The sequence below is a fragment of the Octodon degus genome, unplaced genomic scaffold, assembly GCF_000260255.1.
Source record: "Octodon degus isolate 3935 unplaced genomic scaffold, OctDeg1.0 scaffold00147, whole genome shotgun sequence".
NCBI classification, from domain to species: Eukaryota; Metazoa; Chordata; class Mammalia; order Rodentia; family Octodontidae; genus Octodon; species Octodon degus.
In genome coordinates, this window is record NW_004524723.1 from 1,184,347 (window position 1) to 1,197,290 (window position 12,944).

The following is a 12,944-nucleotide window of genomic DNA, read 5'->3' on the forward strand; positions in this document are numbered from 1 at the left end:
AAAAAAAAAAAAAAAAAAAGTCCCATTCTCCCTCCACTTTACCAGACCTACAAATTTGAGAACATAAAAAGGAAAAATATTCTTACCTGTGAGGAAAATACAAACCACATGAATCAAATTAGTTGAAGGAATATCCCCAAAGTTTAGATCAGCCATCACTGTAACCAGCATATATTCTCATGATTTTTTAAGGTACTCCTTAGTTTACTAAAGAAATGTGCTGGGGGCTGGTGAGATGGCTCAGTGGTCTAAAGCACCTACTTTAGAACAAGCTTAGCAAAGCACAGGGACCACAGTTCAATCCCCCAGCACCACATGCCAACCAGCCCCGCCCCCTGGTGGGCTGAGCTGGCCACACACACAAATAAATAAATAAATAAATAAAAGAAATGTGGTATCCCAGACACTATTCATTCTAAAAGATGAAAGACCTCTTATCAGAGTCATGTTGAAAATTAGGACTCCTAAAACAAGACAGCTGTAAGAACAGTCACCATCATAAAAATCACACTATTCTTTCCATCCAAAGACAAAATAAAGACACATTGCCATTATATGCCTGATGGTTTTGCAGTGACTCATTTCTTGCTCTCAGCCTCACTCTCGTGATCTCCCTCCCATCCTTTTTGCGGAACCGGGTATTGAACTCAGGCCCTCGAGATTGCCAGGGAAGCGCTTATCCCACTGAGCCATCTCCCTGACCCCTCCCTCCCATCTCAATTATGTTATCTGGTTACTTTTCTATGCTATCTGGTTACTTTTCTCATTCCTGAAACAAAGTATTTGACAAACTATGTTAAAGGAGGAAAAGTTTATTTGGTTCACAGTTGTAGAGGTTCCAGTTCATAGGTGGCTAGCTCCAAGGCAGGATGGCATGGCAGAGGGGCATCACATATAAGAAACAGTTTATGGCAGGAAGAAGACAGCAAGGAAGCTGGCAGCAAGTGAGAAAGAGCAATCCTCTTTCTGTCCCTTATATTTTATCCAGGCTGCTCACCTTTAGGGTGGATAGCACTCACACCAAGGATGGGGCATACTTAACCCTGCCCAGAACAAAACCAAAGCAATCAGTGGACTAATTTAGGAATCACACACTCCAGATTCAGCTACCTCTGAAAAGTCTATACCTATGACCTATGAAGCAGAAGGGAGACATCAGATGTCAACTCCAGCCAAAAACTTTGAAATCATTTTGTCTCACCTTTCTCTCACACCTACTGTAGCAACAAAGCCTCTATCTTCAAAATATACATCTAGAATCTGACCACTACCACTACTACAGCACCACCCCTCTTAGATAACCTCTCCTCACAACATTACATCCTTACAAAAATTATCCTGAACACAGCAGCATGAGTTTTCAAACAGGCTAGATCAATCTCTGCTCAAAAAATGTGCAACAATTTTTAATCACACTCAAATAAAAAAACAAGTTCCTATGATGACAAACTGACCATTGGGACCAGTGCCTGGCACACAGCAATAAATACTTGTTGGATGAATTAATCAATCAAGTAATGAAATCTATTTTCAAGGGAAGAAAATAATTTGCTTAGAGCAAAACAAAAATAATTCAGTCCTCATAGGTAAATGCCTCATTACCATTGTGAATAGTAACATTAACTGAGCACTTACCAAGCAATATGCTGAGTACTTAACATATACAAAAATATATATATAACAAAATATCTATAACAACAAAATATATATATGCAAAGAAAACCTCATATAAATATTTTAATAGTAACTTTATTGAGACACCATGACCCGAAAACAAGTTACATTTGGTCTCTACAATTACAAGAGGTGATCAAAGCAGCAGCCATTTGCTTCCAGACATTTATTAGTACAGTGAACTGAGATGTGTATATATTATTTTGGCAGACTCTATACACTGTGTTTCATCCAATGATTAAAATAATCTGGGCCAGCAAGATAGCTCAATGAACTAAGTGCCTGTTTAGGCAAGAACAGGGACCAGGGTTCAATCTCTGGCACCACATGCCACACCAGTCCTGCCCTCAGAAGCAGAGGCTGGGTGTGATGGCACAAGCCTATAATCCCAGCACTGGAGAGGCTGAAAACAGAAGGATCACTATGAGTTCAAGCTGCGTAGTGAGACCCTGTACCAAATACATTAAAAAATAATAAATAAAATAATCCTACAAGTATTACTGGTCTTGCAAAGTACCTGCAATGTAAGCAAAGACAAGATTTAGGTCATACAGTAGTTAGTAAAAATTAGCACAAGGCCTAGAAACCAGAACTGCATGATGTTTCAATACCATACTCTTAAGTGTAGCCAATTATCTCTTGAGATTAAACCTGACATTTGTTAACTAATTATCAGGTGTCAGGTTAAATTATTTACAGTAATTGTAATTTCTCATTGAAATATTTAAATATTTCAAAAATTCAAGGCTAACATTTTTAATTTAGGTAACACACCATATTTTCTTTAACCTATTTTGTTTGAAGAAAAAAAAAATGTTACCTAGCTATAAAGCTTTATTTTGCAGTCTCCCCTGAAAATACTAAGTTACACACGGTTCAGGCCAGTAACATAAAAGTGGAAGTTACTGAGCAAGGGAGGGGGGGCGGCTTGAAAAGGAAGCCAACTTAGCTGACATGGGTCTTTGTCCTCTTGCCACATTCTTCTGGCCTACATACTAACATGAAGCTAGAGGTGAAACAAATACATTGCAACTAAGAAGTCACATGCTAAGTACAGCTGCATGAAAAACAAGGAGCCCAGGTACCTGACAGTCTGGACTGGCTGCTACCTCCTGTCATCCTCTTGTATAAAAGGAAATGGGGAAATGAAGTATTTTACTAAGGCCTATTACTTCTGTTTTCTATTACACGCAGATGTTTGCAATCCCTATTTCACACAATCCTATGAAGTTGTTGGTCCAATGCCAGGCTCAGTGCAAAAGCTATCTTGGCTGAGTCTCCCATTAGGAAAAAAAAAAAAAATACACTATTAAAGCTCTATTCTATAATTAAATCTTCATAATCTTATTGGTAGAGTATGAAGTCCTTCACAGTATGAGGGGGATGGGATGGAGGTGAGGCTCTGGAATTTGCATTTGGAAACCAATACTTTAAACATCAAAATGTGCAGCTAATGAAAACTAATAAAAACTAAGGACACACAAACCAAATTTATACTAGTGGGCTGCCTTTGCCAAAGCTAAACGAATGACACCCACATAAACAATTTTAAAGTAATCTGAAGTTTTCAACCTTCTAAATCCAGTCTGAGAAAAATAAAAGTTTCAAAAATGTCTCAAGACTTTTCAAAGCATGATAATAAAAGTCACATGGCACCACCCTCTGACCTGCTAGTTTTCATCTCTGCTATCATACTGTACTGTAGCAATATCCTGGTGACAGGCCCTGATAGCACTACACTACCATGTCTAATATATATCCCTAAACCCATCTAAACTTGAATGAAACCGGGAACTAAGGAAAAAATAGATACACTTGAGGTTTCACTAAGCATTAAAAAAGAAATGCTGGGCCTGAGGAGATAGCTCAGTAGATTAAGTGCTTGCCTGGCAAGCACAGGGTCCTGAGTTCAATCCCTGGTACCACAAAAAAATGAATAAATAAATAATAAAAAAATGTTACAAGATTTTGAATCACATAGTAATTCACATTTCATAGCAATACTAAAAATTATTAAATGCAAAGACCAAAGGAAGAAATAAAATTAAGTAGAGAAAATAACATCAGCATTTATTCCTAGTATCTGTCAGGACACTTGTTTGGGGGGGGGGGTACCAGGAATAGAACTCAGGACCTCATGCTTGCCAGGCAGACACTGTGTCACTGAGCTAAATCCCCAGCCCCCTTACAGAGCATTTAATGAGTTAACACATTCTCACTGGCTTGAGTCACCAGTGGTGCATGTATGACTGTCTCATTGGGCAGTTTGTGTCACCAACAGTTCAAGCGGCCCAGGAGCAAGACAATTGAATTGGAATTAAAATGTTAAGCCCTTTCTACAAACAACTGCACTCAATCCACCCATCAGACCCAATGACAAAAATACTATTATATACACTGTAGACAAAAAGCCAACACTGAGGGCTGGTGAGATGGCTCAGTGGTCTAAAGCACCTACTTGGAACAAGCTTGGCAAAGCATAGGGACCGTGGTTCAATCCCCCAGCACCACATGCCAGCCAGCCCCGCCCCCTGGTGGGCTGAGCTGGCCACAAACACACACACACAAATAAATAAATAAAATAAATAAATTTTAAAAATAAATAAAGTAATGGGTGTCTTTAAAAAAAAAAAAAGCCAACACTGAAAGAAGTTTAATAATTTGTCCAAGATTACAAAGCTAGTAAGAGAGTCAACCCCCAAACCTTATACTTTTACAATGATTTTAACACGTCAAAACCTAACACAAGCTTAATAATTCTAATAGACTACAGGTTAGGAAAGAGCTCAAAAACCCTTACCAGATGAATGACTATGTGAAGAATACTAACACCTTTTACAAATAATCATACATAGAAAACTTCAAATTTTGCCCAAACATGCTTAAAATAATACAATTCTTTTAAAGGAAATTCTTTAAATTCTCAGTGTGTATGCCTGCAACATGTTCCCAGACCTTTTTTATTCCCATTGTAGGATTTTATCATAAAGAAGAACAAGCTATGCACACCTGTAATCCCAGCATTCAGGAGACTGAAGCAGGACTGTGAGTTTGAGGCCAGCCTGGACTACACAGGAAGACCCTGTCTCTCAGACAGACAGAGACAGAGACAGAGACAGAGACAGAGACAGAGACAGAGACAGAGACAGAGACAGAGACACAGAGACACAGAGACAGAGAAGGGAAGATCACCATAAGTAGTTCATTTGAAAAAAAAAAAAAAAACACACATTAAATAAACCATGTATCTGCTTTAATGGGGAAAGAGATACGACTGAAAATAAATCTAAATGATCTCCCAAATCCTTTTCTCTATACTCCAATCATTTGTCTCCTAAAAAAGTTGAATAAAACCTGAAGAGATCAGAAAGATTTATCTTGAAGAGATACAAAAGATTTATCTTGAAGAGATTACAAAATACTGTGTTCCTGGGATAGGAGTATAGTTCAATGAGTGGTAAAGCTTATCCAACAATAGCACCTGTTTTATTGACCCTCACTAGTTACATGAGGCTGTAGTTCACAAAACCATTTTTTATCCCTATTGGGAGTATGAATAAGAGAGGGGTAAAGTGAGAGGTGTGAGGAACACATTAGATCTTTTCACTATAAGAATATTCCCTTAGGGGGCCAGGGATTATAGCTCACAGCCTAAGTGCCTGCCTGGCAAGCACAAGATCCTGAGTTTGACTCCTGGTAAAAAAAAAAAAAAAAAAAAATTTCCTTTAAATCTGTGGGACAATAATCTCCAACTACAATGTATATACAAAAACCAATCACTGCAGAGCCCTGGAAAATAGCTCAACAGCATTAGCACCTGCCTAGCAAGGGCAAGGACCTGAGTTCGATCCAAGGTTCCAGAAAAAAAAAAAAAAATCACTGCAAAGGCAAGAACAAGGATCCTGAATAGAGGCAACTAAATGCCAATAGTGACTCCACCATACAAGTTTAGGGTATTATGTTATGTTTCTATGTTTCAGTGTCTTCAGCTATAGTGAAGTAGTTCATCTTATCTCACAGAATACACAGAATCTGTTCAAAATATACCAGAGACTTAAATGTAACAAAACTGTAACACTTCCAACATATAGCATAAATTTTTCTTGTTGGGTTAGTAAAGATTTCTGCACAACACCAAAGCAAAATGAACAACAAAAAAAAAAACAAAACAATATACTTCATCAAAATGTAAAACTCTTGTGCTTTAAAAGATACTATTAAGCTACAGGCATGGTGGTACACACTTGTAATCCCAGCACTACAGGATTTGGTGAGTATCACAAGTAATAAATAAATTGGAGCCCACCCCTAACATATTGAGGCCTTGTCTTGAAATTTTTAAAAAACATTTGAAAGGGCTGAGGATGTGGGTCCCAACTAAGGCTCCAACTTCAATCTCCAATACCACTATCAAATTTTTTTTTCTTTAAAAGGACACCATTAATGTAGCAAAACTGCAATTAGGGGGAAATAATATTGTACCAAAATCATATATCAGGTGAATAACTCATATCCAGAAGGAATATATTAACATTTTCTCCCTCCCTTCCTCATATATATCCCTTATAAAGCAAATGTTCTACCAGGCAAACACTGTAAGCAGAAATTTTAAAATGACATTTTATCAGATACATGAAAACCTAATAAACAACCATAGGAAGAGAGGCTCACCATCATGACTCCTTAAGGAAAAACAAACCAAAAACCACAGTAAGACAGGCACTAGGATGGCTATAATGAAAAGAACAGGGCTTGATATACAGCTCAGCAGTAGAGCACACACAGGTAGCATGTATGCAATTTGCTTCCCAGCCATACACACACACACACACATCAAAACTTAGACAGGATTTGAATAATGGTAATTACAATAATAGTACAGCTATTTTTAAAAATCGTGTTTGACAGTGTCTTTAAAAGTTAAACTTACAAGCTGGGCACTGTGACACATTTCTGTAATCCCAGCACTCTGGAAGCTTGAGGCAAGAGAATCACAAGTTCAAGTCCAGACTGGCAAATAAATAACTTAGCAAAATTCTGCCTCAAAATAAAAATGCTATAAAGGGGCTAAAGGGGTTGGGGATGTAGCTCAATGCAAAGGCCCTAAATTCGATCCCTATTATAAACAAATAAATAAATAAACAGGAAAGATCCAGAAATTTCACTTCTGGTGAGATTTGAGCATCTCTCAATCTTTCCGTGTTTGTGATGACCTCAAAGGTTTTGAGAAGTGCTGGTGAGGTGTTCGTAGAATGTCTATCTACTTGAATTTGTCTAATGCTTCTCTCCTAAACCAATGGAAGTTAGGAGGTGTGGCGAGAAGATCTCCGAGGTAATATGCCATTCTCTTCACATTCTTCCAAAAATGCAGCCTATCAGCAAGATTTATAACTGTTTATTCTGACCTCTGGTCACTTAGCTTGCATTATACATCAAGTTTTTTGTTGAAAAGTTACTTTTGTCCTCACATTGTCTTCATAAGACCAAAGTCACCATGTGCATCCCACTCTATGGAGGGTGGATTATGATCTTGCTCCTCAAGAGTACAATGCCTTTATAAACTATCTGGAATTTCGTGCGTGGAATTGTTTCTTCTGTATCACTTATTAATTTGCTCAATGCCATGTATGTCAGCATAGATATGGACATGTGTGTCCATGGACATGTATTTTATACTGAGAGTGATAATTCAATGCTGTTTCACTTAGTTCTTCAAATTGTTCTAATGTTTATTATTAAAAGCTATTTAAAAGTCAAAAAAAAAAGAAAGAAAGAAAGAAATTCCACTTCTGGAACTCAAGGAAAATACAGGTTCACATGAAGACTTGACATAAGCACTGCTAGCAACCTTATTCCAAATAGCCCAAAAGCAGAAACAATTCAATATCCACTGACTGGTGCCCAATAAAAAGAATCATGTTCTGCTACATGCTACATCAATAAACCTCAAATGCACGCAAAGGGAAAAAATGATAAACATAAGAGACTACCTATTATATAATTACATTTATAGAAAATGTCCAGAAAGTATAAACCTAAAGACACACGAGATAATTTGTGGTTGCCTGGGGCTAAGGGTGGAAACAGGGAGTTACTGCAAATGGACATGAGGCATCTTTTTGGAATGATGGAAATGTTCTAAAACTGGACTGTGGTGATGACTGAACAACTCTGCAAGTTTGCTAAAAAATTACTGAATTGTATACTTTAATCAAGTACTTTATGGGATAAATTATGCCTCTTGTAGAATTGTTTGGAATTGTTTAAAAATATACTAAGGGAAAAAATCAAATACATTATACAATGCCATTTATGTGAATATACAGAAAAGAAAAAGTCTAAAGACAGAAAACAGATTTGTGGTTGTCCAAGCCAGGGATGGGAAAAGAGATTAACTTCTGACAGGTACAATGTAATCTCACTGGGATGACAGAAATACCCTAAAACTGCATTACACTATCATATTATACCTCTGGAAAAGTGGTTTAAAAAATAAAGTGGCCAGATCACACTGGAAAACTACTCATTTGTGTGCTTTGTTTTTTGTGGTGCTAGGGCTCAAACCCAAGACCCCACCTACACCTGGCAAGCACAAAACCACTAAACCACACCCCAAGCTGTTTTATTTTATTATATTTTACTTCATTTTGAGAAAGGATCTCAGTAAATTGAAGCTAGCTTTGAGCTTAAAATCCTCCTGCCTCAGCCTCCCAATAGCTAGGATTATAGGTGTGTGCACTGCTGTGCCAAGCCATAGTGGAGTTATTAACATTTGATGAACTATAGATCACTCCATGTGAATGTGATGAAAATAAATCCTTTCCAGATAATTGAGAGACACAATTCACAGATATCCTACGGATCTGAAAACACAAAATTATATTTGGTGTTTTTTGGTTTTGTTTTTTGTTTTTTGCAGAACCAGGGATTGAACTCAGGACCCTGTGCTTGCCAGAAAAGTGCCTATTCTACTGAGCTATCTCCCCAGCCCCTGAAAACACATTATAAAACAGTAAGTCTCTAGAGCCCTTGAAACTCGTGAAACTATATGCCACCTTAACAGAAAAAGCACTAAAAATGATACACCCACAGTTTCACCATTAAATATATATAGTGTATGTGTATATATATATATATATACCTCCTACCAGAAAAGAAAGCAAAATTCCTCTTTAGAAAGGATAACAGGGATCCCTTTACTTTTCTGACATCATTGCTGGTGCTCCCATTTAATCTCCTTCCTTTAACAGAAAACGCTAAGTGAGGTATGCAAAAGCTATCAAGCCAGACTCCCAGCGAAGCTCAACCAGCACATATCAAAGACCCAACATGTATCAAAGACATAGGCCATGAAAAGGCTTAAGAAAAATTATGTTTTTTAAATAAAATCAGACCAAGTTATTTTAAACCAATGGGCAAGTACAATGAAAATAAATAAATTCAATCGACTTTGTTTAAAACACAGACTCAGTGCAATACCCACTGACATCTCTAAGACAGCTAAGGAGGCTTCAGCTGGTCACTGTCATAAAAAACTAATTTTGGAGCCGAATGCTGCCAAAGTAGACAATTCCTCCTCAAATACACAGGTGCTGTTCATGTGAGCTGGATTGCGCTTGTTTAGCTAAACTCACCCCATTTTAATTTCTAAAGTCATTGAGTTATTGTTGTCCAACATTCCCCTCAACCTCAGCCTCCCCCATCATCATATCTGAGAATTACAACCCATGTTTGTGCAAGTTTTGGTCAACTGGTGTTCCTGAACCCCATCCAAATCCATTCACACACAGCACCCAGATGTTCGAGATCACGTTATGCCCCGGTTGAAGTTACTCCTACCTTGATCTCCAGGTTATTTTCTATCAGAACTCGTTTATTTTCTTCTTCCCATCTACCGAAACCTGTTCTTGCTCTCTCGCTCGCTCGTTCGCTCTCTCTCTCTCTCTCTCTCTCCCCCTTCGGAGCCCTTCTCTTTTTTTCTCCTCCTACCTGTTCTATGTCCATCTATTTAGCTAGAAACTCAGTTGCAAGGAGCCAGAGCTGCATCCACTATCTCGCTCAGCGCGGAACCAGCAGCTTCCCCTGCTCCACCAGCCCAGCGATGGCTAGCGCCGCGCAGGCCGGGTTTGGACCCAAGAATGAACCAAAGCTCGCAGTCCCACAATCGTAGTAATACAGTTCTCTGCGCACAATTTCAATATCCCAATTTTCACATAACCTCTGACAGGCCTGCACCACACCTTCACCTCCCTTCTCCACGAGATACATCTGTCACTCGTGCTTAAACATCTGTCGAACCCGCACACAGATACTTAACCAGCTCTCCAGCCGCACCCCACTCCGCCTCACAGGTGCAAGCCTCAAAGCCTCCTCCCTCCTCGCCTGCACGCGCCACCAGCCACTAGCCCGGGACTCCAAACATGCGCACCCACAGACCTCTGACCCACCAGCGCCCCTCAAATGTCTGCGGATGCTGCAACCCTCGAACTCCCGCGGGTCCCTGCGTTGCCGCGTGCCACCCGCCGCCCTGCGCAGCGCCTCCCCCTTTGCGGCGCCAGCGCTCACCGATCACCTCCTGCAGCTCATAATCGTCCCGGTTGATGGACCAGGGCAGGGCGCTCGAATCCTCGGACATGACTGTAGCAGCGGCTCTCGGTCCTCCTCAAACTCGCTGACCTCCCGACTCCTCGCGTGAGTCTCCCCACCCCCAACCGCCGAGCCGCCGCCGCCGCCGCCGAGCCCCCACCAACCGCCTGAGGAACAGCCACGAGTAGGACGGCGCCGGGGCGCGGGGTCACTGTGCGGCACAGCGGCGGCGGCTCACAGGTCCGGCCGACCTTGCTTCCTGCGCTAGGTCCAGGACTTCCCGACCCGGCCCACGTCTCAGCCTCGGCCTCCGCAGCTCCCGCAACAGAACGTTCTCCTCGGCCCAGCCCCTCAGTCCCGCCCTCCACCCGAATCCACCAAGGGCCAAACTTTCCCTTCTCCCTCCACCTGCCGACACGCAGCGCGCTGACGTCACCGCGCCGGTCGCGCCCCGCCTTGGAATCGCCTCTTTCCGCCATATCAAGTGTGTCTGGATAAATTCGACCAAGCAGAAAGCGCACAATAGGAAAGTTGACTATGGAAGGGAAGAAATACCTAGGGAAAGAGTTCAAAAAGGACCACAGAAAGCCAAAGGACAGCAAGAAGTAGCGCAGAAGCAGAGGTAGCCACACTAAACATGGCGACCACGTGAAGGGGGCGGAGCCACTTCTAGCGGCTGAGGCACGTCGCCGTCTCCGTCGTAGCATTTATTGGTTGGTTTGAGAAGGAATGAGAAGGGCAATGGGTGTGTATAGACGTCAGTCGTAAATTAGTCCCTCCTCCGGCCTCTGCGCGCTACTCCGCGACCGTAGAGCTCCAGTCTTTGAAGTCAAGCCCCATGGTCTTCGGTTTGCCAAACTCTTTTCTCCGCGGTGACGTCAGGGCGTTACCGTCACACCCTCGAAACGTGCAAATTGCTCTTCAGGGTGTGGAGAATCCTGAGGGAGCGGCTGGGTGGGGTCCAGGGCCAACTAGGATGCAAGGTCTTGGGCTCTTCTGCGGAGGGAAACCGGAGGTCTGTCCCGTGACCGCATTTTTTTCAAGGCGGAAGTTCTTTGAGGCGCGGCGCCAGCTGTGCGGTACATCTACTCAATGTTGGACTGCGAGCGAGATCTCCCGGGGCTGTGCTGTGGGTATGGAGAGCAGTCTTATGCTCTGGAGGCTTCAGGAAGTTGGGACATTTTTTCTGACTTGCTCTATTGAACAAGTGAGTTTCGTTCCACAAGTGGCAAAAATAAAAAAAAAATAAAAATGAAAAAAGGCAACATGAAGATGGCTAAGTGTGGAAGTCCCCGTTGAGAATACTTCTCAGTCCTCTAGCACTGACTAAGGAAGAGACTTTCATCGGGGCCTCACAAGCACTGAGTTTGCCTCTGCCCAGCCCTCTTGTAAGATAAATTCAAAGACAATGACTTAGGTTTCCACATGGTTGATAAGATTGGGGAACATTTAATAAAAGTGGCATTCCTGTAGATTGTTCAAAGCTAACTTGATTTTATCATGTGGAATTGAGCAGATGAAATATACCAGTCACGACAATAGTGCCAGAGTTCCCCACAGTATGACGCAGGACTTACTATGGAATTGTTTTCAATCATTGTCCTACACTTTCTTTATTGCATGTGCTGCCTTTTTTTTTTTTTTTTTTTTTTTCATCTTTTTACAGGAAGAATGGTGTGGACATCATGTCAGAGAAGAACTATATCTGATGGCAAATATTGGCAATCTCATGGTTTGGTCCGATAGAAAAATCCATAAAGCAGACACAACCTGGAACAGTTGGGCTGTTGGACAATGGACAGACATGGAATTTTTTTTTCACTCCTTTGAAACTATGCATAATGTGGAGAAATTTTGGCAAATATCCTCAATTCTGTCTTCCCCCAAGAAAGAAACTACTCATCTAGTGTAGTTTGGCCCACATTCTGGCTGGCCATGGTCACTATATGTTCATTCATGTGACCTTTTCTGTCTCAGCACACATACCCTTATGAATGAGTGAAACCAGACCTACTCTACAGATCTTGTCATTGCATTTCCCCTACCTCTGACTTTCCTGATGCAGGTTACAATTCCATGATTTAAGTGAGCAGGGAATTGGTACTCCTTTTGATAACAGAAGCTCAAAACATGTTTCATATCCTATGGAGGAGTTTCTAGGTGAAAGTACTGTCATAAATGTCATAAATACAGGGGTGACCAAAGAAGCCTTGACCTCTTTTCATGGACAATATGATTTTAGTAGAGAACAGTAAACAACTAAGAAAATGAATAATTATAAGTTATAATACCTTGCAAGAAAAGGCCAAGTAAAACAAGAAGGGGAACTAACCATGCATAGGCTGTTTTAAACGAGATTCAGAGAGGTTTTAGTTGTTTGAAGCTATTAATAGTTTTATCCTAATTATGCTGCTGGTTCTTGCATATGTGTCTCTTCATAAGACTTTGCAGAGATGGGAAAAGGGAAGTTTTTATAAAAGTTTGGCATATTTTCCCAGAAGAGGGACCTTGTTTTCTCAAGGGAGACCCTGTCTTAGTTTAGATTCCCCCAAGATGTGGTCTCAGCAGTTTAAAAGGTACCCCCAGAAAGAATGGCTATCATAAAGAAATCACCCAACAACAAATGTTGGAGAGGCTGTGGGGAAAAAGGAACCCTTCTCCACTGTCGGTGGGAATGTAGACTG

The 12,944-nt window shown here is 41.0% G+C and overlaps 1 protein-coding gene across 1 annotated transcript in view; it reads right to left on the bottom strand.

Moving 5' to 3' along the window:
* The window catches only part of Oxsr1 (oxidative stress responsive 1), a 155,504-nt gene extending 144,818 nt beyond the window's left edge, over positions 1–10,686 (bottom strand). The window contains exon 1 of the mRNA XM_004642146.2: positions 10,240–10,686. Coding sequence (XP_004642203.1) covers positions 10,240–10,309 — 70 coding nt within the window. The 5' untranslated portion in view covers positions 10,310–10,686. The remainder of the gene's footprint in view (positions 1–10,239) is intronic.
* Between the last annotated feature and the right edge of the window lie 2,258 nt (positions 10,687–12,944).